At 48.5% G+C, this 25,113-nt stretch overlaps 2 protein-coding genes across 2 annotated transcripts; one reads left to right on the top strand and one right to left on the bottom strand.

Annotated features, from left to right (window-relative positions):
* Positions 1 to 1,511: 1,511 nt before the first annotated feature.
* On the top strand, positions 1,512 to 13,184 carry LOC134635589 (immunoglobulin superfamily DCC subclass member 3-like). Its single transcript, XM_063484965.1, has 14 exons — positions 1,512 to 1,572; positions 5,104 to 5,409; positions 5,514 to 5,658; positions 5,739 to 5,869; positions 6,962 to 7,099; positions 7,193 to 7,351; positions 10,660 to 10,825; positions 10,921 to 11,171; positions 11,413 to 11,577; positions 12,212 to 12,400; positions 12,484 to 12,591; positions 12,669 to 12,792; positions 12,881 to 12,980; positions 13,104 to 13,184. Exons 1-14 carry the CDS (start codon positions 1,512 to 1,514, stop codon positions 13,182 to 13,184), a joined length of 2,124 nt encoding a protein of 707 aa, XP_063341035.1.
* Positions 13,185 to 17,017: 3,833 nt separating this feature from the next.
* On the bottom strand, positions 17,018 to 24,888 carry LOC134637309 (gonadotropin-releasing hormone II receptor-like). The gene is made up of 4 exons (XM_063487702.1): positions 24,749 to 24,888; positions 21,436 to 21,964; positions 19,628 to 19,829; positions 17,018 to 19,507 (listed from the first exon to the last, which is right to left on the bottom strand). Exons 2-4 carry the CDS (start codon positions 21,961 to 21,963, stop codon positions 19,071 to 19,073), a joined length of 1,167 nt encoding a protein of 388 aa, XP_063343772.1. The 5' UTR covers position 21,964; positions 24,749 to 24,888; the 3' UTR covers positions 17,018 to 19,070.
* Positions 24,889 to 25,113: the final 225 nt, after the last annotated feature.

Consider the following 25,113-nt stretch of genomic DNA (forward strand, 5'->3'; position numbering starts at 1 on the left):
TCCTTTTTGTTAGGAGGATTTATTTGTTGTGGAGTGCAACAGTTCTAATGTGTACACAAGTGTCTGCATTAATATTGTGTTAAATGATAGAAGTGCTGTCACGTGTGTGTCCAGAAACAGAGGACCAATGTGTCTGACTGTTGGTTCACTCAAAAGCTTCAGTTAATTAAGACTGAGGAAAAAAGATTTGCACTCACATTTGCAGTTTTTATTATTATGTAATATTTGAAATTAAACCTATAATGCTCTTTGTATCATGATCAATACGTGCCATAATTTCAAAATGTTATGGACCAAACTCTTTTTGTCTAAAATTAACATTGCTGTTAACAAAAAGTAGCCATAAATGCTCAATGTATCAGATGAGATAAAAAATATATATAATAAAAATATATCATCATGATGCAGCAGAAAAAAAAGTGGATTTTGTTATAAGGGTTTATAAACATCTCAGTTCCAAAACATGAGAATTTTCTGGTTATTTTTTGATGGCCTGGGTCTTACAGGGTTAAAAACAAACACTTTGTACTCCTTGAACATTAAGGTGGCCTTCCAGTGCCAGCCCGCTCATTTGAGTGTGAGACCCCTGGTTTAACTTCTTCTTTTTCTTTGGTGGCTGACACCAACAGTCAGGTGTATTAGCACCGTCCACTGAGCTGGGTGAAGATCCGAGAATCAGCAGCACGGGCGTGATGGTGCCACAATAACGGTGTAACACTCACCTGTGGATTGATCAGCTCACCTGTGGGATCAAAGCTGGAAGCTCTCAGCTGTGTCCGTCTTCACTGAGACACCTGCCACGCTGCCCTGGATCTGCTCTGTTATTGGCTGCGTGTCTAACCCTGTGATTACTTCCTCCTTTCTGTTTCCTCCAGCTGCTTTTCTTTGCCCCACTTTCTCCTGTTATTACATGAGTGTCTGACCTTGGACCCTGTGTTCCACTTTCTGTTTAAATTTCAGTTCTTTGAATTCTTACACTCGCTGACTGCCCCCTCCACCCCCACCTCCACCTGTACTCTGTCCCGTTAAAGTGCTCGTTTGGACCGAGTGAGACCACAGCAGGATGTTTGAGCTGAAGGAAGTGGGCGTTTAGACTGAACCAAAGAACTGCTGTCAGTGCCGCCTTATCAGCTGCTGTCTTCAAACACGCACCGTCTGCACCTCAGCAGCAGGTACAGGTGAGGACCTGCCTGCAGCACACCTGAGTCAATTCAGACTTTTACTAAAATAAAGCCAGCAGAACCCCTTCCTTCATTTCCTTGGTCTGGTTTCCTGATTTCCATCCTCTCCCCTACTCCCCTCCTCCCACCTCCTCTCTCCTCCCTGCCCGCCCCCCGTTGTAGGCTCCTCCCCCTCAGCCCCTGAATGCAGGCTCAATTTGAAGTCAGACTTGCGGAGTTCAGCAGCGCATGTGAGCTGCACAGGTTTCAGATTCAAAAGAAGAAGGTGCAAAGGAAGAAGAGCAGCGCTGAGACCTGCGTGCATCTGATGTTCTGGATTTAACCTAAAGCATGAAGAAGACGTGGAGCTGGACGCTGCTGCTGCTGCTGCTGGAGGGACTCTGCTGCTCAGGTCAGACTCACACTCACACTGACTAAACCAGTTAGATTACAGAACAGCGTGTGATGAGGCAGAGCTCATTCAGAAAACCACAAATGAAAGATCTGAAAAAATGTCATAGCTCAGAATGAGAAGACATGAAGTCATGTGACAGTAAAATGAACAGTAAAAAACAGTAAAATGAAAAATGAAAAACAGCAATAAAAGCTTGATTTTCTTCATTCCTTGCAATTCTCTGTGATCCTTCCTTTCCTTTTCCTGTTTCCTTTAATGCCTCCTTTTGTTTCTTCCTTTAACTTTGAAAGGTCACCTATTATTCCTTCCTTTCTTCTTTATACCTTTGATTACGCCTTTATTTCATCATCGTTTTCCTCTCTTTGTTTGTTTACAGTCTCTCAGGTGTTTTCTTGGCTCCTTACTGGACAGTAAAACATAATAAACTGGTTTTAACTGGTCCCAGTGTGTCTGTGAGGCTCTGAACTCCAGTTTGGTTTAAAGTTCCCATCTCTATGAAACCACAGTGTGTGTGTGTGTGTGTGTGTGTGTGTGTGTGTGTGTGATGAGGACAGAAGGTCACATTCATATTCATCAGACTCATTTCCATGCAGTAGACTGAGCGCGCTCAGTGTGTTTTGTTGTTGAACTTGATGATGTGTCGAGAGCTAGAAACTCTCCAGACTGTCAGTCAGCTGATGACCCAGAGCGCCCAAGAGCTGATGTGAGGTCTGTGGGGGTCTGTGCAGGTCTGTGCAGGTCTGTGGGGGTCTGTGCAGGTCTGTGCAGGTCTGTGCGGGTCTGTGGGGGTCTGTGCAGGTCTATGGGGGTCTGTGCAGGTCTGTGGGGGTCTGTGCTGGTCTGTGCAGGTCTGTGGGGGTCTGTGCAGGTCTGTGCTGGTCTGTGCAGGTCTGTGGGGGTCTGTGCAAGTCTGTGGGGGTCTTTGCTGGTCTGTGGGGGTCTGTGCAGGTCTGTGGGGGTCTGTGCTAGTCTGTCGGGGTCTGATTGGCACACCTGAGCACTGTGGTAAAAATTGAGCTGGTAAAGAAACTCAGACTGAAACACCTGAACCTTCTCAGGTTAACAAGCTACTGGACAGGAAGTGACTCAGCAGCTTGTTAATTGGCGTGATTAGCAGTAGTGGGGTGGGGGGTGGGGTCGGGGGCAGATGCAGACATGTGACCTGGAAGGGGGTGGGCAGGGTAACAGTCTGGTTCTCAGGGCTCAGACCTCCCGTGTCTGTGGGGAATCCATTGTCAGCACCATGAAACCGTGAAGTTCACGGTCAGAGCGGCGTGTGACATCACACCGCAGAATGGAAGGGGGGGGGGGGGGGGGGGGGGCAGCTCTCATGACCTGCAGGGGCCTCGGGGGGTTCAGTTCAGTTCAGGGGATTTAGGGGGCAGGTCAGGGGTAAATGGGGGGTAGGGGTGGGGGGCAGACTGTCTGCTCCAGTGTCTTAAAAACCCCACCCCCCATGGCGAGGACCCAGATGGGAGGCGAAGGATTAAATCCTGTAGGAGGAGACATGTGACATCATCAGCTGATCAGACAGCTGTCCTCCACCTCCATCACAACTCCTCCTCCTCCTCCTCCTCCTCCTCCTCCTCCTCATCATCATCATCATCATCATCATCATCATCATCAGATGCTTCACTTGAGCAGCTCGATGGTTTGAAACATCAGCTGATGTGTTTCTGAGTCGTGATCTGTGAGCATGACTCACCATCACACACCTGCTGAACACGAGACACAACACTGCCCACGATCCAGGAGGTTATTTGTCTGTGTCCACTGACGTCCTCCAGAATAAAGACGCCTCTGGGTTGATCCGCGGCCAGAACTGCATCGGTTTCTTTATCGAGTCGCAGTCTGAATAAAGCAGGGGTGCCCAACTGCAGTCCTCGAAGGCCGCTGTCCTGCAGGTTTTAGAAGTGTCCACTGATTTAAATGGCTAAATGACCTCCTCAACATGCCTTAAAGTTCTCCAGAGGCCTGGTAATGAACTAATCATTTGATTCAGGTGTGCTGACCCAGGGTGAGATCTAAAACCTGCAGGACACCGGCCCTCGAGGCCTGGAGTTGGACACCCCTGGCATAAAGCAGGGGTTTTCCTGACGTGACGTCATCAGGATTCATTGTTGCTTTGATAAAGAGGAGTGATGTGGGCCCGGTGCCGGCCCGGTGCCAGCCCGGTGTTGGTGCCGAAGGAAGATTTTGACATGTTTTCCTGTTCTCCTCTTTGAGGAGATGAAATTGGCCTTTAGAGTGACTTGTGCTCAGAGTCTGTGGAAACAAGCGTGAAGCTGTATAAAGAGGCTGAAGTGATGGATGTTTATGAGGAGCTGCAGGCCTGGAGGCGTCCTGGGGTCCGGCAGCTGCAGGGTTTGGTGTGTTTGGTTGTTTGTGGGGATCCTTTGGGGGTCGGGTGGGGTGTTGTGTCTGGGTTAACTTTTGTTTCTCTATTGTCGTCGTTCACACTAAAGGATTTGGTCCTGCTGCCAGTCTCAGTCTCTCCTCCCACAGCATCCTCTCAAAGAGGCGATGGGGAGGAGGGGGGGAGCCTGGGAAAGTCACCTCAACCAAGTTCAAGTTGAAAAGGGCCAGAGGAGGGAGGAGGAGGAACGATGCATTCACTGAACAGCATAATAAACAGACACAAGACCTGCATTGGTCTTTATCTGAGGGGGCCTGCAGAGAGGCTGATCTGTGCTGTGTTTGAGGGGTGGCTGTAGAGCAGGTGGCGGTTCAGTTTGCTGCTCCAGCATGCCAAATATCCCTGGACAAGATGTTAGGTCCACTTTGCTCTCCGACACATCCATCACAGAAAGAATTCTGTAGAAATAATGTGTGGTATAAATTGCTCTGAGGTGGAGCAGGAAAGCGCTGTAGAAGTTCGTTCACCACGTGATGGAAACAACACACTGCAGACCTGAGCCCGGCTGCTTTCTGCTTCTTGTTCAGTCCAGGCCTTCAGATGATGAGAGGTGTAGTAACACCTAATTTAAAGACCTCAGTCTGTGTGACTGACCTGATTGATTATAATTGGGTGCATGCAGTCTTCTAACGTTCCCAGGCTGATTTAAATTATTTTTTGGCCTTTATTTGATAGAGACAGTGTAGACAGACATGCAGCAAAGGGCCGGGGGTCAGACTCAAACCCGGGCCTGCTTCTCTCCATCCACGCTGCTCATCCTACTGAGCTAAACCAGCGCCCATGAGCTGATTTATAACAAACACTGGCTCTGATTCTTTCAGTACATATACATCATTGCCATCATTGCCATCGTCACATTCATGTGTTCATCATAGCCTGAGGGTCAACGCGAGCCCTGAGTCCTGCCTGCCGGAGTCACCTGGATACTGCTTTGGGCAGGTGTTTCCAGTCATCATCATCGCCACCTCATCGCCACCTCCTCGCCCTTATTATCATCATAACCCTCATCTCCACAGCCGCCTCCTGTCAGTGAGTGTTTGTGTTTTTAAACCTGCTTCACCATCAGAAACGTCCACTGAGACTCCGCCCCTGACCCTCCTGCTTCACCTTAGGTGTGCTCGGAGCATTGGAGTTGGCCTTCTTGAAGGAACCTGGTGATGTTATTGCGGTCAGGGACCGTCCCCTGATGCTGGACTGTCAGGTGGAGGGGGAGGGGCCTATCACTATCACCTGGAGACGCAATGGGGTTCCCATAGCGACTGGTACCAGAGCAACAGTGCTCACCAACGGCACGCTGCTCATCAGAAATTTCTCCAAGAGACGAGAGAGCAACGAGACTGACGCCGGAGAGTACGAGTGCGCAGCGCAGAACCGCTATGGCATGCTGGTCAGCCGCAAGGCCCGCGTCCAGCTCGCATGTGAGTTGCCGTCCACCCAAACACACGAAAAACATCAAACAAACCTCACAGTAACACACAGGTGACCCACCTGTACTAACGGTCTCTGCTCCACCTCCCACCAGCCCTCCCTAAGTTCCTCTCTCACCCAGAGTCCATGCATGTGGATGTAGGGGGTGTGGCCAGACTCACCTGTTCGGTGAATGGTATCCCAGAGGCCAACATCACCTGGCAGAAAGACCGACGCTCACTGAGCACTGATAACCACAGGTATGTCTTTAGTGAAGTGTGATGAGATGAAATTTTAACGTATAAGGATTCAAGCCTGTTTGTATATGCTTTGTGTACAGGTACACCTTGCTTCCTAACGGCGTGCTGCAGATCACCGGCGTTCAGCGGACTGACAGCGGTTTGTTTCGCTGCATCGCCTCAAACATCGCCAACACTCGCTACAGCCACGAAGCCCAGCTGACTGTCACCGGTAAGACAAAACTGAGGGCAGGGTTCTGTAAGACAAAACTCACATAATTAAAGCCTGAATGCCCGATCTGAGGGTAAAAAGAGTCCAGAGTGAGGGTAGAAAGAGTCTAGAGGGAGGGTAGAAACAGTCCGGACTGAGGGTAGAAAGAGTCCGGACCGAGGGTAGAAAGAGTCTAGAGTCCGGGTAGAAATAGTCCGGACTGAGGGTAGAAAGAGTCCAGAGTCCGGGTAGAAATAGTCCGGACCGAAGGTAGAAAGAGTCTAGAGTCCGGGTAGAAATAGTCCGGACTGAGGGTAGAAAGAGTCCAGAGTCCGGGTAGAAATAGTCCGGACCGAGGGTAGAAAGAGTCTAGAGTCCGGCTAGAAATAGTCCGGACTGAGGGTAGAAAGAGTCCAGACTAAGGGTAGAAACAGTCCTGAGTGAGGGTAGAAATAGTCCGGACTGAGGGTAGAAAGAGTCCAGAGTCCGGGTAGAAAGAGTTCAGACTAAGGGTAGAAACAGTCCTGAGTGAGGGTAGAAATAGTCCGGACTGAGGGTAGAAAGAGTCCTGAGTGAGGTTAGAAATAGTCTAGAGGGAGGGTAGAAACAGTCCGGACTGAGGGTAGAAAGAGTCCAGAGTCCGGGTAGAAAGAGTCCAGACTAAGGGTAGAAACAGTCCTGAGTGAGGGTAGAAATAGTCCGGACTGAGGGTAGAAAGAGTCCAGACTAAGGGTAGAAACATTCCTGAGTGAGGGTAGAAATAGTCCGGACTGAGGGTAGAAAGAGTCCAGAGTCCGGGTAGAAATAGTCCGGACTGAGGGTAGAAACAGTCCAGACTAAGGGTAAAAACAATCCTGAGTAAGGGTAGAAACAGTCCGGAGTGAGGGTAGAAAGAGTCCAGAGTCCGGGTAGAAATAGTCCGGACTGAGGTTAGAAAGAGTCCAGACTAAGGGTAGAAACAGTCCTGAGTGAGGGTAGAAATAGTCCGGACTGAGGGTAGAAAAAGTCCAGAGTCCGGGTAGAAATAGTCCGGACTGAGGGTAGAAAGAGTCTAGAGTGAGGGTAAACAGAGTCTCGGGGTGTTTTTGAGGGTTTCTGGTCTTCTGGACACAGCTGCAGGATCCAGGATCTACAAGGAGCCCGTCATCCTGTCCGGCCCTCAGAACCTCACCATCAATGTCCACCAGACCGCCATCCTAGAGTGTGTTGCCACAGGAAACCCCCGGCCCATCGTGTCCTGGAGTCGCCTCGGTAACGCCTCCTCCTGCACTCATTGAACCAATCACTAGTATTGATTACCTGTAAAGATCAGCTGTGTTAATGAGGGTGTCTGTGTGCGGTCAGATGGCCGGTCCATCGGCGTGGAGGGGATCCAGGTTCTGGGAACAGGAAACCTGATGATCTCTGATGCCACTCTGCAGCACTCAGGCGTTTACGTTTGTTCGGCCAACAGACCCGGCAGCAGGTCCAGGAGGACGGCGCTTGGACGCCTCGTTGTACAAGGTAGGTACGCTTGCACACAGTAACAACACATCAGCTGGCCAAACGTGGCCGAGCTGTCCTCACCTTAAACATTCAAACTTTTCACCTTAGAAGTCCTGCAGGTCAGATCTTTGATCTTCAGACTGAGGAACGTTTCTGGATGTACGTGTGTCTGTTCTGTTTGAATAAACCTTTATTTCTATTCACACTCAGTTTCAGACAAATCCATTCGGAACGGTTGTGATTATCAGAGAAAGTTTGTCAGGCACAGCGATGAAGGAACTGCTGCTGGTTGAAAATGAGTCACTCTCTGTCCTCCTTTCAAAGCGAGTTCTGGTTCTTGTTCTCCTGAAGGAGCAGCTTTTGGTACTGAAGTGACTCAGATGGCGGGCAGCGAGTCTGATTTGCTGGCCCCTCACCAATGATTGGTGTGCAGACTGAAACAAACCTGCTGCTCCTTCATGACTGACACTTCTCCTTGAAAGTGGGGCGCGTAGGATGTAGAGCAAATCATCCACTAATCGGAAGATCGGTGGCTCAGTCCCAAATATTCCCGGGAAAGATGCCCTCAGATGCATCCACCAGAGTGAGGACGTCAGACAGGAAGTACAGGTGCAGAAAAAAGTGCTGGTGTTATGTGTGAATGAGGCAGTGCTTCAAGCACTCAGGTGGAACAGGAAAGAACGTGATTACTGACCAATAAGATCCTCAGAACAAGCCTGAGGCAGACTTCCTGTGAGCACAGTGGCGAGCAGCTGCAGAGCAACCGCTCCATCTGTTCAGATCCACCTCATCATGTCGAGTGTGCAAACACACATGCAGTGTGCGTGTGTTCATCTGTCAGCTCTTGAACTTGATTGGTTGTGTGTCAAGTTCAGTTCAGCCTGCTGCTGTCGGACTCTTCACCCCCGACCTGTGATCTCTGACCCTCTCTGTAAATCAGAGAGGTGACAGCAGCACCTCAGGGTTCACTTCCTGTTAACGTGAGCGCGTCAGACGCGTTTGTTTCTGAAACCGTGAGGTGTTGATGATCTTATATGTGAGTTTGTGGGAGAAAAACGTTCTGGCTGCAGCTTTTCCTGCAGTTTCTGGATGCGTGCAGCCGCGTGTCATCGACACAGCAGTCACAGTGTTTTCCACACACGGTGGAAAGACCAGCACACAGCCCCGAGGACTCCATGTGGTTCCGACCAGAGTTTCCTCTGCAGCTCCACGCAGACGTGTGAGACGTTCAGGGACTCCAGTCCTGCTCGCTCAGCTGCAGCTCAGTCAGAGGTCACGTAGGAGGAGGGGTCAGAGGTCACACAGGCCCATTGTGAACGTGTGTGTGACTGAGAGCTTCATGAGAATCTGGATTAGCATGAGAAGAGCCCCACTTCACAATGAGGACTTTATTCCCACTGAAACTCCGTCTGTCACTCTGACACTCAGACTTGCAGACTGTCCTCACCACAAAAACACGAGTGCACAAACGGGCAGGGCCACAACAGACGGCCTCGGTCTAAACCCGACCGCGGCTCCTGCTCTGTGTGATGACCCAGCTTTCCTTGTCCTGCATGAAAGGGTTCATCCCTCATGCACCCAGCTGAAGTCAATTTGACTCAACGCACAAGTAAAACCACCCAAAGTGCTTTCCACTCACACAGTATGTGAAGAACATGTTGTTACACAACAGCATCCAGAGGAGATGGCTCACACATCATCAGCGGCAGCGCCCACAGAGACCTAACCAGTAGTAAGAAGAAGCCACCGTAACAACCTTCTTCTCACCGACACGTCCACGTGACTCCCATCAGAGACAGACGCATTAACATCACAAATCATTTCTTCTATTATTATTATCATTATTGTGTTTAATTCAGCTTATTTCTGTTGTTAGTTTCAGGGAACGTCGTTTCCTTGTCTGTAGCTGGTGTGAGTTATCGTTTTATCACATCTGAGTTGTTTTTGCAAAGACGACTTCATCGTTTTACACGTGTGCCACTGTGAAACTAACTGCAAACAAAAAGCACGCGCGACAGACATGCCAATCAGAGACGCTAAAATAAAAGCGAGGAGACGCGATGTGCTGACGTCGCCGTTTCAGTTTCAGTCAGGATGAACTCGACAGTGTCTTCAGAAGCTGATCATCAGTAAACAAAATCATCCAGAAGGCAGAGCAATCCCATAGCAATCGTAATAATCAATAATCAATAATCATCAATAATATGAACAAAAATATTCTCAGCAGTTTAATAAAAACCAATCAGAAGAGTTTTTAAAGCTCAAGTCTTTTATTGTTGCTGTGCATCGTTCAGGCTAGCGTACAGCCCACACAACAACACAACAGAAACAGAACAGAAAATAGGAAAGTACAAATACACAAAATACAGTTCTGCTAAAAATGATAAAAAAGTGTGTGTGTGTGTGTGTCTGTGTGTCTGTGTGTGTGAGATATGGGGGTGGACACATAAATACATTTTATTTGTGGAGGGATAATGACCGTTGACCTCCTAAGATACAGAACCCCAAGTTCAAGAGCAACACACACACACACACACACACACACACACACACACACACTTTTATAAATGACTCCTATTCATCCCCGAACTCTCTCCCCTCCCCTGTGACCTCTGACCCCTGACCTCCCCCTCTTTCCATTTAGAGTGGGAGGGGGCGGGGCTCTTGTGGGGTGACAGAGATGTGTGTGTACGGTTTCCCTGTAGCCGTGGAGATGAAGCGGGTGGAGACAGACAGCTGTGTCTGTGTGTGTGGTGTATGTGTGTGTGGTGGTGGTGGTGGTGGGAGGGTGGGGAGGCGGGGGTGGGGGGCGGGGGTCAAAGGTCAAAGTGGTGTTCAAAGATAACAGAGACACAAGGTCAAGTTTTCACTCTGAGGACACGGCGTGGATGTGTTTGTGATGATAGCATGATGAGTTTTTAGTGATTAGTTTGATGTAGCGAGTTATTCATCCACCAGGTGGCTCCAAAGACTCACATGAGCAACATCACCTTTGAAGACATGTTTAAACCTCTGTTACAGTTACATTAAATACAAATTAAATACGTGTTAACGTTTTGACCTTGGGCTCGTGGCTTTTCTCATCGTTACAGCGCTGCTACGATGTTTGATAGCGTTCCTCACTTGTGGTATTTCTGAGGTTCTTTAGATAAAATGAGCACGTCCGTCTGATTCTGACAGCTTTACAGTTCCTGGTTCGTCTCCACTCGTGATGGTGCTGCGGCGCCCCCCCACAGGCCACACAGAGAATAAGTTTTCAGAGGATAAACCACCAGCTCAGGTTTGCCCTGTGGTAAAATTGTAACGCTCTGTCTTCTGGCCTGCAGCTCCTCCAGAGTTTGTTCAGTGGCCACAGTCTGTCTCCAGACCAGCAGGGGCCAGCGCTGTCTTCAGCTGCACGGCGTCCGGCGTCCCCGACCCCCACCTTATCTGGCTGAAGAACGGCAAACTGCTGATGCCCAGCGGCAACGTCAAGCTCACCAACGGGAACACGTGAGATCCTTCTGTTTTTACGCTCAGAAGGTCTTTCTCTCTGTGAGGTTACTGCACGGTTTAACGCCCCACCTCTTCTCTGCCACCACCTGCAGGACGCTCGCCATCACCCGCATCACCCCCGAGGATGAGGCCATCTACCAGTGCATTGCCGAAAACAGCGCTGGCACCAATCAGGCCAGCGCTCGCCTCGCCATCAGCCAGGGCTCAGAGCTGCCCGAGGCCCCCACCGGCCTCCAGGCGGCGCCGCTGAGCTCCAGCAGCCTGCAGCTGACCTGGGACCAGCCGGCAGAGCACGTGAGCCAGCAGATCATCGGATATGTCCTGCACATCAGGAAACTGGGCGGTGAGAGAGGGGTGGGGTTGGTATTTTTAAGTCTGAGATCGTCCATGTGAGGAGACTAGAAATGAGATTAAAGGGTAATGACGTGATATGAACTTTCTCTGTGGGGGCATAATTACTGGTTCCTGATTGGCTGGAGACTGATTGGTGCATGTAACCGATAATCCCAATCAATCAGTCTGCAGCACCATCACCGATTGTGGTTGCTTTCGCCTGTTTGACCTTTGATCTGTGACCTCCTCAGAGCCGGACAGTGCTGAGCTGCAGGAGGCCGTCAGTAAAACCACCTTCAAACATGAATTCAGCAACCTGGAAGCTGCCACCACCTACTCCATCTACCTGAAGGCATACTCGGCACTGGGAGGCAGCCAGCAGTCTGACAGCATCATGGCCAGCACACTGGGCGGCGGTAGGTCACCTCTGACTGATAACACTGAAAACACTCACACTATATCTAAAATCTATAAAACCTCGCCATCCTCAGCATTCCAGCCTCGGAAAAGGACCTCCACCTAAAACTAATCACCTGCGTCTGAGTTCACGAGGTGTTTCAGATCTACTCACAATGACATGAAAACATTAGCTCTAGTCTGTTATGAAGGTCTGCAGCTTGGTCCTGATTGGAGCTGAGGAAGCTGTAGATGTGTAGGAAACGAGACCCGGCTGGTAAAAGTTTCTGGTAAAGATCCATCGGTGTGAGGGCAGCGCTTCCTACCACACACAAAGAGAAGGATTGGGTTCATATTAATGAACAGTAATCTGATCAGACGTTTGATAGAAAGATGCTGCAGCTCCACACTTCTGCCAGCAGAGGGCACAGCCACCCAGCCTGAGGCTTTAAGCACCATCTTTATGTTTCAGAGGATGAATGCAGAAACACATTGTCACTGTTTGATGTGTTGATGTCATGAACAGGGTTTGACCTCAGAGGTGCGGGCCTGGGCTGGGGTAGACCTGCTCTGATCGCTCTGAAATAAAACCACGTTTAAACGTTTTGGAGATGCTGTCTCTGTGAATGACCGCAGGCTCTGTCTGCCCCACAGTTCCCAGTCCTCCCAGTTTCTTCACTAAGGTCCTGAACCAGACCGCCATGCAGGTGTACTGGGAGCTGCCCAGCAAGCCGGGGAAGCTGGAGGGCTTTAGACTGGAGTACCGCAGCGTTTCCAACCCAGAAGTGCAGGGGCAGGAAACCTTCCCAGCACACATCAATACCCACACCATCTCCCACCTGGGTGAGTACGAGGCTGGTGTTTACGGGCAGCCTGACAGGAAGTGAATACAGCATTGTCATAATCTGTTTGTTTACTTCCTGCAGAGCCAGCAGCCATTTACGAAATCCAGCTGGTGGCGTTTAACGGGAACGGAGACAGTCCATCCAACCGCCGCCTCGTATCTCTGGCAGAGGGAGAGAGAGCTGCAGCAGGTAGGAGCCTGACCTCTGACCTCTTGCACACCGTCACCAATGGAAGCAGTGTAACATGTGATGTTTGTCGCCCTCAGCTGGTTCAAGCTGTAACTGCGATCAGTCTGACAGCTCGACGTCCGCTCTGCTGGTCGGCCTTCACAGTGGCCTAGCCTGCATTCTCTGCTGCCTGCTGCTCGTCCTGCTGGCATACAGACGCAAGTAAGGCCTTCACCATCATCGTCTTCATCGTTCTCACAACCACCGCCATCATCGTCTTCATCATCCTCACTGTGTTCTCTGTGCTCAGTTTTTTCTGCAGGAAGGGGGAGAGCTGGGAGACTCCACCCACTCTGAATGGCATCAGTGGTCCTAAAGGTCACACACCTGAGAGCTTCGAGCTCAGCCAGGTAAACACACACACACCTGGATGATTATTAAGTGGTGGTCCTGATCCAGACTTCGGGGTCAAATACCTGCCTGAGGAAACACCTTCCTGTCAATGACCCCCTTCTCCCTTGCTCCGCCTACAGAGATGCGATTCCACCCTTCCTCCATTGATGGTCATGGTTGAACCTGCTCTACCTGTTCACCTGGGCACAGGCACCGGATAAAACACCACACATTACCCGAAGCCCCCCCCCGAACGCCGGCCTGTGGCGCCTCCTCTCCTCCTGACAGCCTTAACACATTTAGGATAAGAGATTAACGTAAAGATTATAATGATGATGATGATTTGTCTGAGGAAGCTCCAGGTGGCGTCTGATCCCACAGGGAGACTGAACCCGTTGAACTTGACTGCTGTGACACCAATTCCAAATGAGATTGTCTCCAGATCACAACCAAAGCGGAACTCTTCACCTGTAAACACACAAATTGTTGGTCACATGACTCTGGCTCCTCCCCCTGTGCGTTCAGATGCTGATGCTTACTTCCTGCTGAAACCAAAAGCTTTTTTCTTCAGTTTGGGGTCATTTTGTTTTAGTCACCGACGGTGCCGAGTTTCCAGAGACAATGAGGCCTTTTGCCGGCTTGACCAGAGACGGGCCTCTGAGATGCACCTGAGAAGGTGTTCTACCTGCCGTTTGCTGGTCCTCAGAGGCCCAGAGCCAAAGGGAATGATTGTTTCTCTGGTCAGCAGGTAACCTTAGAGGACGCTAACGCTCCTCTGCTCCGCTTTAGCCTTTCAGTGTTTGTCTGTCTCGTCGAGTTTGCCTCTGGTCAGGATGTAGACGAGGCCCACGGTCGGCTGGCCTCTCCTCCCCTCCCTCCATCCCTCTCTCCATCTCCTCTGCCAAACTGTTTCCCTCCAAAGAGAGCTACCTCGGGCTTCATGCCAAACCTCTAAATTGCTGTTAGCCTCCCGCTGCAGGTCAAGCTAACCTACCTCAAACCAAAAGCCTCCTCTGGGACCTTTTCCCTGTTTTAACCTTTTTGCCTGCGAGACCTTGGCTTCGCTGCTCTGGATCCGTCCCTCGCTGTCTGTAGACGTCTTTGCTTCTGCTGATGAGGGACGGAAGAGCAGCTCTGTACCTGAGAAGATCTGACTGCTTCACCTGGGAAAGGTGAGACAGGAAAGTGTGGGACATCTCTGGCCTTTTTTGTCCCGATTTCAATAAATTTTTTTATGTTTTCAAGGGCTTCCACTTCCGTTACCTGCCCACAGGTGTGTACAGCCCCATAAGCCATGTCTAAACTGACCTCTGATGTATTTTAATGTGTCAAATGAATTCATATAGATGAAGAGCAGCTTTCTGTAGAGTTCAGCCAAATATTATTTAAAATGAGCTGAATGCCTTCCAAAGAAAAGAAAAACTAGTTTACCTGCATTTCCTGTTTGTTTTCACTCCTGTCTGAGTCGAAGAACAAACAAAACCAAAATAATTCCTCGCCATCACATTTTATGTCTCACACAAACACTTTGGTAAAAGGAGTGAAAGTGAAAGTATATTTTCTTATGTCGTCGTAGGATGAGCTGTCAGGAAAACCAAATAAATGAAGGATAAAACCGCGCTGACCAAAAGCTCAGAAATATCCAGATATTGTGTTTTTATTTACGCCACAGAGCATGCTCACTCTGTGCGGATTAATGTCTCTACGAGTGACCTCCGACCCCCTGACCTCCTGATCCTGAGGACTTTACTGTAGCGCTCTGTGACCGGGACCAGGTCCCATGTCTGATCCGTGCTTTCAGTATGTGTAGAAACATTTTCCAGACCAACAGAGAAAAATCGTCCATGTTTTAGAAACGTATCCTTCTTCCAAACATACATCCTTCCAATTTAACTCATAAATGATATTTTCTCTCTGCAGGAGCGTTGAACTCTTTTAGGTTTTTGATATTTTGGCATTGGTGCTACCTAAAACAAGTTAAAAGAGTAGAAAAACAGAATGAAAAGATTGGATTTGCTGATGAAAATGATCCGGTATCACCTCGAGTACATGAACGCCGTGCTTGGCCATCAGCCCTGAGGACTCTGAGCTTCACGTCTGTGGTGTTTGTGGCCTCCTCACATGAACGTTTCTTTAACGTTCTCCTTTGTGAGCTGAGGGTTGTTGTCTCTGCTGAACGATTCAATCCACAGGCAGATGTCCTGCTTCTCAGTCAAAATCCATCATTCCATCAGTGATGGTGAGCTGTTCTGGTCCATGTGCACTGAAGCAGTCCCAAACCATGACACCACCATAGATGCTTTTGGACCGCGGGAACATTTTCGTACTTGTGGTCACTCCACGCTGCAGGAAGTACAAACTGCCAAAGTTCTTGGAACCTGTTTTTGGTTCTTAGCTGCTAATTCAGGACTTTTACTCTCTGAGTGACAAAGTGCATGCTGATTGGTGCACCACCATCACTCGCCATTTAAAACAGTGTAATCAACAGTTAGCTCTACAAATGGCAGAAACCATGGAGAACAGGACCGACAGTGAACTCTGTTCTTCTCTGGGCTCACCTCCACCCTCATTAATTGCAGCGTCACTATAACAACAGTTTATGTGAAAGCGCTTTGTGGTCCTCGGCTGAGACAGAGTTCTGGTTCTCACTGCTTTCTTTCTACTCACGCTGCTCTCCTCCGTCCTCTAAAGAACCTTCATCACCTGCGTTACAGGCAGTGGTGATCATCTTCTCATCTGTTCAGGACTCACTTCCTAGAACATGCGGAGATCTTTACCTGAAAACACCTGTTTCAAATATCGTTTTCACCCATAAATAAAGGGTCATATTTGAATGCTATTGAACTGCTTTCTGTTTAAAACCTTTTAGGATGTTTTAAGTCGCACTGATGCAGAAAAGAATCTCAAACTTTTTCCTGGAGACAGTGCTCCTCCTTAAAGCCCAGACTTAATAGACCAGAGTGTAAACTGTGCCAAAGTGTAGGTCAGGGTGGGGAACTAAAGGGCCGGTGTCCTCCAGGTTTTGGATCTCACGGTCAACACACCTGAACCACATGATGAGTTCATTACCAGGCCTATGGAGAACGTCACAACATGTTGAGGAGGTCATTAAGCCTTTAAATCAGCTGTGTTGGATCAAGGACACGTCTAAAACCTGCAGGGCCCTCGAGGCCTGGAGTTCGACATCCCTAGCGTAGGTGAAAACTGTCATGAGCCATCTTTGTGTCAGAGTGTCTTTGATTTTGGACCTTTGACCTCCTCCCCCAGTTCAACAAAACACCCTCCTTGCTGTCTTCAGGATCAAAGGTCAGAGGTCGCAGAGCTCCCCGCTGCCTTCGTCTCTGCTCCGAAACGAGACGATTGTTTCTAAAAGTAAAGTTTTGGGATGTTTTGTTTGGCTGTTCTTTTTCTAGAACTTTCCGTCGCTGCCGTTTGGCAGCAAAGAGGAAAGCTGCCAAAATAAAGACGTTAAAATTTGTATTTTTATTCTAATAATATTATGATTCTTCCAGTTTGACTTTTTTCTGATTCTTTATGTTTGTAGCTGATGTGAAGATATTTGTAGAATTGTAAAAGCTGTTCCCAGCTGACGGTAGAGCCTCTAATTAAACAGCCATATTTACCCATAAGCCATACGTGATGTCAAAGCCATGCTGTGCGTAAAAACCTGTTTTATTGTTTGTCCGAGCTGAGTCCACCTCCTGCTGTCGACACGCTGTAGAAACTAAACCTGAGATGTAGCGATCGTAGTGACTGAAGCCTAGAACCAATGAGAAAAATGATGCTTTAATGATTCTGTTTTCTCTATAAACATATATATAAATGTTTGAATAATGTGTCACAAAAATAAAAGCACCCAAAGCTTTAAACTGCTTTTTAAACCGAACCGAGCTCTGAGCTCTCGTGTTCAGAGCCTCCTGTTTGTGCTGCAGATTCTCTCCACAGACTGTTTCTCTGTCCTAATTTCTGCTGTTCAGACACATAAAAACCAAATAAAGCTGAAGTAGAAAACATGTCTTTGTTCATCATTTATTTAGTGAACGAGCTGCGTATGCAGCGACACCTGAGGTTTGGCAAGGTGAGTTTAATGTACAGTCATGTGACCTGCCGATAAAGACACGTTAAAGCGATTTGTGTCATGTGGGTCACCGAGTGCTGCGGTCACCAATGCTCGGCTGACTCAGTGACTGCATCAGCACTAAAACTGTGCAGCGAGAGATTGATGGCTGAGCAGCTCGTGCAGGTGTGAGGTGAAGTACTTTTGTACCTCACCTTAACACCTGCATATCACCTGGGTATCATCTGCATAGCAGTAAAAATGGATGCAGTGTTTCCTAATAGTATTAAATAAGGGAAGCATACATTAAGATCACTGGTCCCAGCACAGAACCCTGAGGAACTCCACGGCCAGTTTTGGGTGTTAAGGATTACAAAGTAACAAGTTACCGTAATCACATTACATTTCAGTAATGCAGTAATGTAATCGCATTACAGTTGCAATTATGTCATTACTTTCATTGAACAAGTTCTTCAGTTAGTGGCAGCTGGACAGAAAGAAAACAAATATTAAAGAAACATTCTTGTATGGTACAGTCAGCTGATTCATGTGCAGGAGGAGGACAATGGTGGAGCAGTACAGCGATAGCTTTCGAGGAGTGGAGATGTGGACATTGCTTTTATTTTACTACACAAAAGGACAGGAAGACGACACTAGAGTGGAAAGTGCAGCCAGGACACAAACAAGGTAGCCCTGGATCGAACCACCGACCTTCTGATTAGTGGCTGACCTGCTCTGCCACCTGAGCTACAGCCACAGGTATTCACCACTGCCCTCTGTAGAGTGTGGGAGAAGCGTGCTCGCACATGGACCTCATATCGTTACCTCACTAACTCAAAGTATGTTGTATGAACTGTATGTTGGTTGTATGAACTCTGCTCGCTTCACGTATGATGAGACCGCAGCCGTTCAGCAGGGCTTGTAAGGTTGGTGTTTATTAAAGGACAAACACTGTGGAATTCCCACTTGTAACTGGTAACAATGGGTTTCAGGTCATTTTGTAGAGAAATTAGAAAGTAATGTAACCAGTAGTCTGACAACATACTTCTCCGGCGAGGAATTAAATAAGTTACTACACTACTTTTAAGAAAAGTAAAAACTAATGTGTGATCCATTACTTTTTTTGAGTAACTACCCCAACACTGCCGAGGATGATAACATTGCTAAAAACCTGAAACACAAACAAACATGCATGAGTCACATCAATGCTTCTCCATGATGCTCAAAAGGATCATGGGTATGGTCATGTTTGAACCGCCAAAGCTGCAGTTCCTCTAACATCCAGCAGATGTACCAGTGAGTCAGTCCCCAGAGACTTCTATGTCAAAGATTATAACGTGTGTGGGGGGAGAGCGTTTTCATAACTCACCTGTTTAAACTGGATTAAGGCTTAAAGCTTGCATAATTAGGGGCGTGGCCTCCTTGACTGACAAGTGGATGGTGACACAGGCAGCTGTAGCTGCTCGCTGTCCCCTTGGCTGAACTGGATCTCTGGACCACGTGTGTGCTGTCAGACATCATCTAACCAATAACATGACTGCTGTGAGGTCACCATACTAACAGACTGAGAAGGCTGAGCTCTGAATGAGTGAGATTTGATTTGATGTTGTTGTAGGCCACGCCTATACAGCCTGTGGATGCAGCACATCCTGTTGTGTTAGAGCTCCACCCTGTGGTTCACAGAGTGGGCACGTCCATGTTTGGAGGTGTCCCTGACGAGGTCATCCAGACACTAGAAGCTGCTCTTTGGATTCAGATGAGATTAACGATTGATTGAGATTAATGAGAAAAAAAGATGCACTTTAATTTGTAGTCAGGAGGAATCAGCATGCTGCTGCTGTTTGACTGCAGTCACCTCTCTTAAAGGCCTGACACAAGGGTCAGAGGTCAGTGCCTTCTCTCTGAGCATCATCTGTGGAGGGCGTGACAAACCATGTGATCTAAACTGATAAAGTCAACATGCAGACAAAATGACCGCGTTATTCTGATTCTGTGGCAACAACTCTGCTCAGGCGCCTGCAAATACAAATCACCTGACACAAAGCATAAGTCACATGCTAAAGTCCTGTGCTTTCATTGGCTGGTCTGCTGCAATCTGGTTGTTGGTGGAGGGCTGCGGCTCGTGCTCCTTGCTGTGAGGACCCTCTCTGGTGGACATTCGGTCTATGTATTGGGGCGAAGTGTCCGCATCACTCCTCACCCAGCGGCAGCAGGCGGCAAGGTCGGCCCTAAAGGACGGCGTGTAGAAGCCGTAGATGATGGGGTCGCAGCAGGTGTTCAGGTTCCCGAACACAAAGAGGGCGTGGTGGACGTACTCCGGTGTAATGCGCAGCATGTCGGGCTGGAACCAGTACCAAATCCCCAGCAGGTAGTATGGCGTCCAGCACACGACAAAGGACAGCACGATGACCACCGTCATCTTCAGAGTCTTCATCCGAGCCTTTGGGATGATGTCGGTGCCACTGCGACGCAGGGGCGACTCACCTGCTGAAAGAGGGAGTGTCTACATTGGTGATCATACAACAAATCAGCTGTGATGGCTGAGAACAGGTGTGGTTCAGATGCGTTACAGGTGTTGTTCACAGATGTTGTTCACAGATGTGTTACCTTTGTCTCTCAGGTGCTGCTGGTGGATGTGCAGCAGGATGCGGCTGTAGCAGCAGCTCATCACCAGCAGGGGGACGACATACAGCGTGGTGAAGTGAAACATGTTGTAAACAGTTTCCTGCCAGCGGCGGCTGAAGCTACCGTGAGACGCACACTGAGTGAAGTCCACCGAGTCCACCCTGATGGTCCTGAAGATAAACAGCTAATGGACGGACAGAGTCACACTTTGGAGGCCTCACATTAGTATTTCTAACAATAAACAACAGTTCATTAGATAAAAATCCAGATGTGACTTCCTGGTCTGAGTTTCATTTCTGCTCTGAAGCTGCTCTTACTTTGAACTAGCTACTGACGTCTTAGCATCGGTAGCATGCCTTATAGAAACAAAGGGGAGCAGTTAGCCTGAGCTATCAGCAGGAGGTAGTGCATGGATAATCCAGAGCATTCCTGCCAGGATTAACACTCAGTCAGAATTTACTGCAGGAACTTTCACCTGGATCAGCTGTATGTGAGAGCAGCCGGCACCTGCTGACAGGTGGAGAAGCTGCTCACTGCTCAGACAGGAGGATCTCTAACAAGAAAACATGATCATTTGACCTGCTTTAATAAAATCAAGCTTCTTGTCGCCTCATACATGTGGGTGCAGAGCGAGCAGCAGGTGCACAGGTAGCAGCGACACACAACTTAATGTTATGTTACACGACAGACTGCTGGATTCACTTTTCAGCTGTGCAACAAACTCATGTCATTCATAACAAAGCGAGTCATCTCCAGGTGTTTTATTTTTTGCGTATACGTCAGAGACAAAACTCCAACCGTGAGTTACCGTTACCTCTGCTCACAGTTACGTCTGCTCACAGTTACGTCTGCTCACAGTTACGTCTGCTCACAGTTACCTCTGCTCACAGTTACCTCTGCTCACAGTTACGTCTGCTCACAGTTACGTCTGCTCACAGTTACCTCTGCTCACAGTTACGTCTGCTCACAGTTACCTCTGCTCACAGTTACGTCTGCTCACAGTTACCTCTGCTCACAGTTACCTCTGCTCACAGTTACGTCTGCTCACAGTTACGTCTGCTCACAGTTACCTCTGCTCACAGTTACCTCTGCTCACAGTTACGTCTGCTCACAGTTACGTCTGCTCACAGTTACCTCTGCCCACAGTTACCTCTGCTCACAGTTACCTCTGCCCACAGTTACCTCTGCTCACAGTTACGTCTGCCCAGAGTTACCTCTGCTCACAGTTACCTCTGCTCACAGTTACCTCTGCCCACAGTTACCTCTGCTCACAGTTACCTCTGCTCACAGTTACGCCTGCCCAGAGTTACCTCTGCTCACAGTTACGTCTGCTCACAGTTACCTCTGCTCACAGTTACCTCTGCTCACAGTTACGTCTGCCCACAGTTACCTCTGCTCACAGTTACGTCTGCTCACAGTTACCTCTGCTCACAGTTACCTCTGCTCACAGTTACGTCTGCCCACAGTTACCTCTGCTCACAGTTACCTCTGCCCACAGTTACGTCTGCTCACAGTTACGTCTGCTCACAGTTACCTCTGCTCACAGTTACCTCTGCTCACAGTTACGTCTGCCCACAGTTACGTCTGCCCCCAGTTACCTCTGCTCACAGTTACCTCTGCTCACAGTTACCTCTGCCCACAGTTACCTCTGCTCACAGTTACGTCTGCCCACAGCTACGTCTGCTCACAGTTACCTCTGCCCACAGTTACGTCTGCTCACAGTTACGTCTGCTCACAGTTACCTCTGCTCACAGTTACTTCTGCCCACAGTTACCTGTGCTCACAGTTACCTGTGGTGATGCAAGCAGAATGCTGAGGGTCCAAGCCAGTAGCAACATGCGTCGGTTCCTGCTGTGTGCACTCAGAGCATCCAGTGGGTGCAGAATCGCATGCTGGCGATCTAGGCCGATGACGACAAGGATGAAGGCAGAGGCGTGCATGGCGAACAGCTTCAGGAAGCAGAGCAGCTTGCAGAGGGCATCACCACCATACCACTGCACTGTCATGTTCCACACTGCATCCAGAGGCATCACCACAAATGTCATCATCAGGTCGGCTGATGCCAGGCTCAGCATTAATGGGCGCAGGTGAGATGCCAAACGCTGCCCTCGCCACACACTGACCAATAGGGCAAGATTACTGCAGGCAGCAAACAAGAAGAGGACAAAGGTGGCTCCAACTCGGAACTGAGCAGCCCGGGTGAAGCTGGGAGCCTCCCAGTCTAGTAGAGGAGGGTACTGGGAGGTGTTGTGAAGGGTAGTGGCCATAGAACTGGTGGGGGGTAAAGACAACCTCAGGATGGACCAGTTACCTGCCATCCTGTACAGAAGAAGAAAAACGAAAATGAAGTTTTAGAATCACAATCAGATTCTTAAAAATTACTAACTCCTTTTAGTTAGTAAGTTTTAGGAGGTAGGGTTAACTTAGCACAAACACTAGCAGCAGTTACAAACTGTTAGCTTACCTTAGCACAAGCTATAAAAGCAATCTGAAACGGTTAGCTTAGCAAAAACCTTCTTATACCCATTTTCTTTTAGTCATTAAGCAGCGTATTCATTGGATGCTGAGCATTCATAGCAGGTACATTTGTGTACCTGTGCCCTCAGGGTTGTCTGACAGTTAAAATGTTTTCCTGGGGTCACACTAGTATGTTCTCCTTCATGTTATCGTTTGGGATGTTCTTCTTCTTCTGTATCTTATAACCAGTGGACCTTCTCTGCATTGTGATGCAAGGCTTCTGGGGGTCACTGAACCTCACACACAGAGACCTGGTGTACAGGTGTTTTCTTTAGGTTTAATCTGTTCCTAAGTCACAGAAGATGATTCACAAGCTGACCTTTGATTGGATATTGCAGACCACCTGTCTGTTTCTCTCTTTGTCTACCAACCTGTAGTCCAACAGCTCTTATTGTGTAATAGACTTCCTATCTGTCACAGATAAGAATCTCCCTAAAGGCTGAGGAGAAGGGGATGGGGTTACCATGGTAACTGGGGAGTCAGTTGACTCAGGTTCACCTGTTAAAGATAAAAATAGCTCCAGCAGGAAGCACAAGGCCTTTAAGTGTTGGTTCATTAAAAAGAACCAATCAGCGATCAATAATGCAGACGATAAATCCCAGACAATAGGGAACATAAATCTGTCACGCTTTCAACTGATTGGTGGAATGAACCTTCAGGCTTCTGATGGAGAAGCAGCTGAAATCTGTCTGGGCTGCTGTCAGCAGATGATGCTCACAGGTAGATGGAGGCGAATGTGCTCTCTGAGTGGATTCAGTCTAATGGTAAATATGACCATATGAAAACTGTCTCTAAGAGAAACACTGTCAGGTTTATATTGTTGATTGTCATTTATGCTTAGAAATATTTAACCATATATGCTTAGAGGTGTATAATCGGTTGTGTAGTGATAGGATGTGTGATCCTTAGGAGTCTGCAAAGACCTCGTGTGCATTCCAGAGTGTTCTGGCATGCACACTCACAATCTTAGGGTCATGGGAACTGCTGGACTTCCAGACCAGCAGGTTTAGGGAAGTCTTTATGGGGTCACACTCTGACACTCTGACCCCCCCCCCCCCCCCCCCCCCCCACACACACACACACGCACAGACAAGGTACTCTGTATGTATACGTCATATGTTAATGAACCTATGTATATTCACGTAACCTCAATAAAAGAGCAGTGTTACGGGGGAGCGGACGAGAGCAACTGGGGTCAAGCGAAGGAACGGCGTTTGTCCAGTTGGTCTCCCTCGTATACGAGAATCATAAAGAGCTCTGCTTGGTGTTCAATGCTTTTTGCTGTGTAGCTGAATTGTCTTGAATGTTCCAGCGAATAGGTTTATGCTATGAACCTATCAACATCTGGTCCTTCACATGTGTTTCAGCACCACGAGTGTCCTGTTTCCCCTCGTTGTTCACAGTGTGACGTCTGCTGTCACCGTCACACACACACAGACACATCAGATGTTGCTATCCTAGTGGGGACATCCCATTGACATAAGCTAGCTGCTTATCCTAACCGTAAACCTAACCATAACCCAATTGTAACCCTGACACTAAAACCACATTTTGAGAGTGAAAAATGCCTTTAAACTTGTGGGGACCTGGATTTTGGTCCCCACCGAGATAGTAAAAACACACACACACACACACACACACACTCGTTCATTGTTCAACACACTGATATTTCCCACCCAGCCCTCGGATTGGTGGAGGCTCTGCCTCTCTAGCATCAGACACAAACATGCCGGCCAAGGAGCTCAGCCAGTCAGACGTAGGAGGCGGAGTCTGAACCTCTGCAGTGACAGAGGTGGAGGTTGCCAAGGTGATATAATGAACACCCACAAACACACACACACACATGCACGCACACACACTGATCCTGGAGCCAAAATTAGCTGCAGACCTCTCTGAGCTGTAACCTGACCTGTGTGTGTGTGTGTGTGCGCGCGTGTGTGTGAGTGAATACAACCTGTTAACTAAACCAAGTCTCCATAAACATGTGATTCAGAGCACCTGACCTTCAGCACTGACCAGTCGCCTGAAGGTCCTTAGTATTGTAAAGACTCTACAGTCAGATGACGCTTACACACTATGGTGACAGTCCTGTACAGCTCGAGCTGCTCACTCAGTCCAGACGATGGAGGTGAACAATAACCAACAACCTGCACCGCCGTGTGCCACGCCAGGGGCGACAATGGTGAACTAGAGCACAAACTTCCTGTTAAAGTTCTTCTTCTACGCCATCAAACCCAGCCCCTCTTACTTCACCTCCGTTTTGAGTATGCAAATTAGTCCCAGCTTCTAACTCCCCCGACACATCCACCTTTCACCTGCAGCTCAAGCTGACCTGCTCAAAGAAAAAGAAGGGTGTCTCCTCTCTGCAGTGTTTGAAATAAAACAGGAAATAACAAGATGACATCATCAAACAGCTGTTCAGGGCTCATTGCTGTCAGATGATCCTCTGACAGGTTAGCCCCGCCCCTCAGGATGATGTGATCAGGTTGAGTTTGATCAGAGAGCCAAGCAACAGACCAAGCTCAGTTCACAGTCACATCAAAGCACCTTCACTGAGGCTTTTATTGTGAAAGGGTTTGTTTCTACCTGCTCAGCAGCTCTGGATCGTTTCTCCGCCTCAGGTCGGACTCCTCTGTTCTCCTCCTCTCCTCCTCATGTTCTTCCTGCACTCCAGCACAGCAGAACCCAGAAGAACCCACAGAACCGCCTCTGATCCTGATCCTCAGCTGCAGCAGTGAAGAGAACCACTGAGACTCAGACAGGCTGCGGTGAGGAGGAGGAGGAGGGGGAGGAGCTACAGCCCTGTGTGTGTGTGTGTGTGTGTGTTTCCTGCTGAGTCAAAATCATTGTTTCAATAGTTTCATCACTAATAATTTAATTACAATTAAATAATAAATGTTTTGCACAGAAAAACAGTCCAAAGAATTCTGCCTGGAGACAGACGGCTGGTT

This window comes from Pelmatolapia mariae, linkage group LG10_11, assembly GCF_036321145.2.
Source record: "Pelmatolapia mariae isolate MD_Pm_ZW linkage group LG10_11, Pm_UMD_F_2, whole genome shotgun sequence".
Lineage (NCBI taxonomy): Eukaryota > Metazoa > Chordata > Actinopteri > Cichliformes > Cichlidae > Pelmatolapia > Pelmatolapia mariae.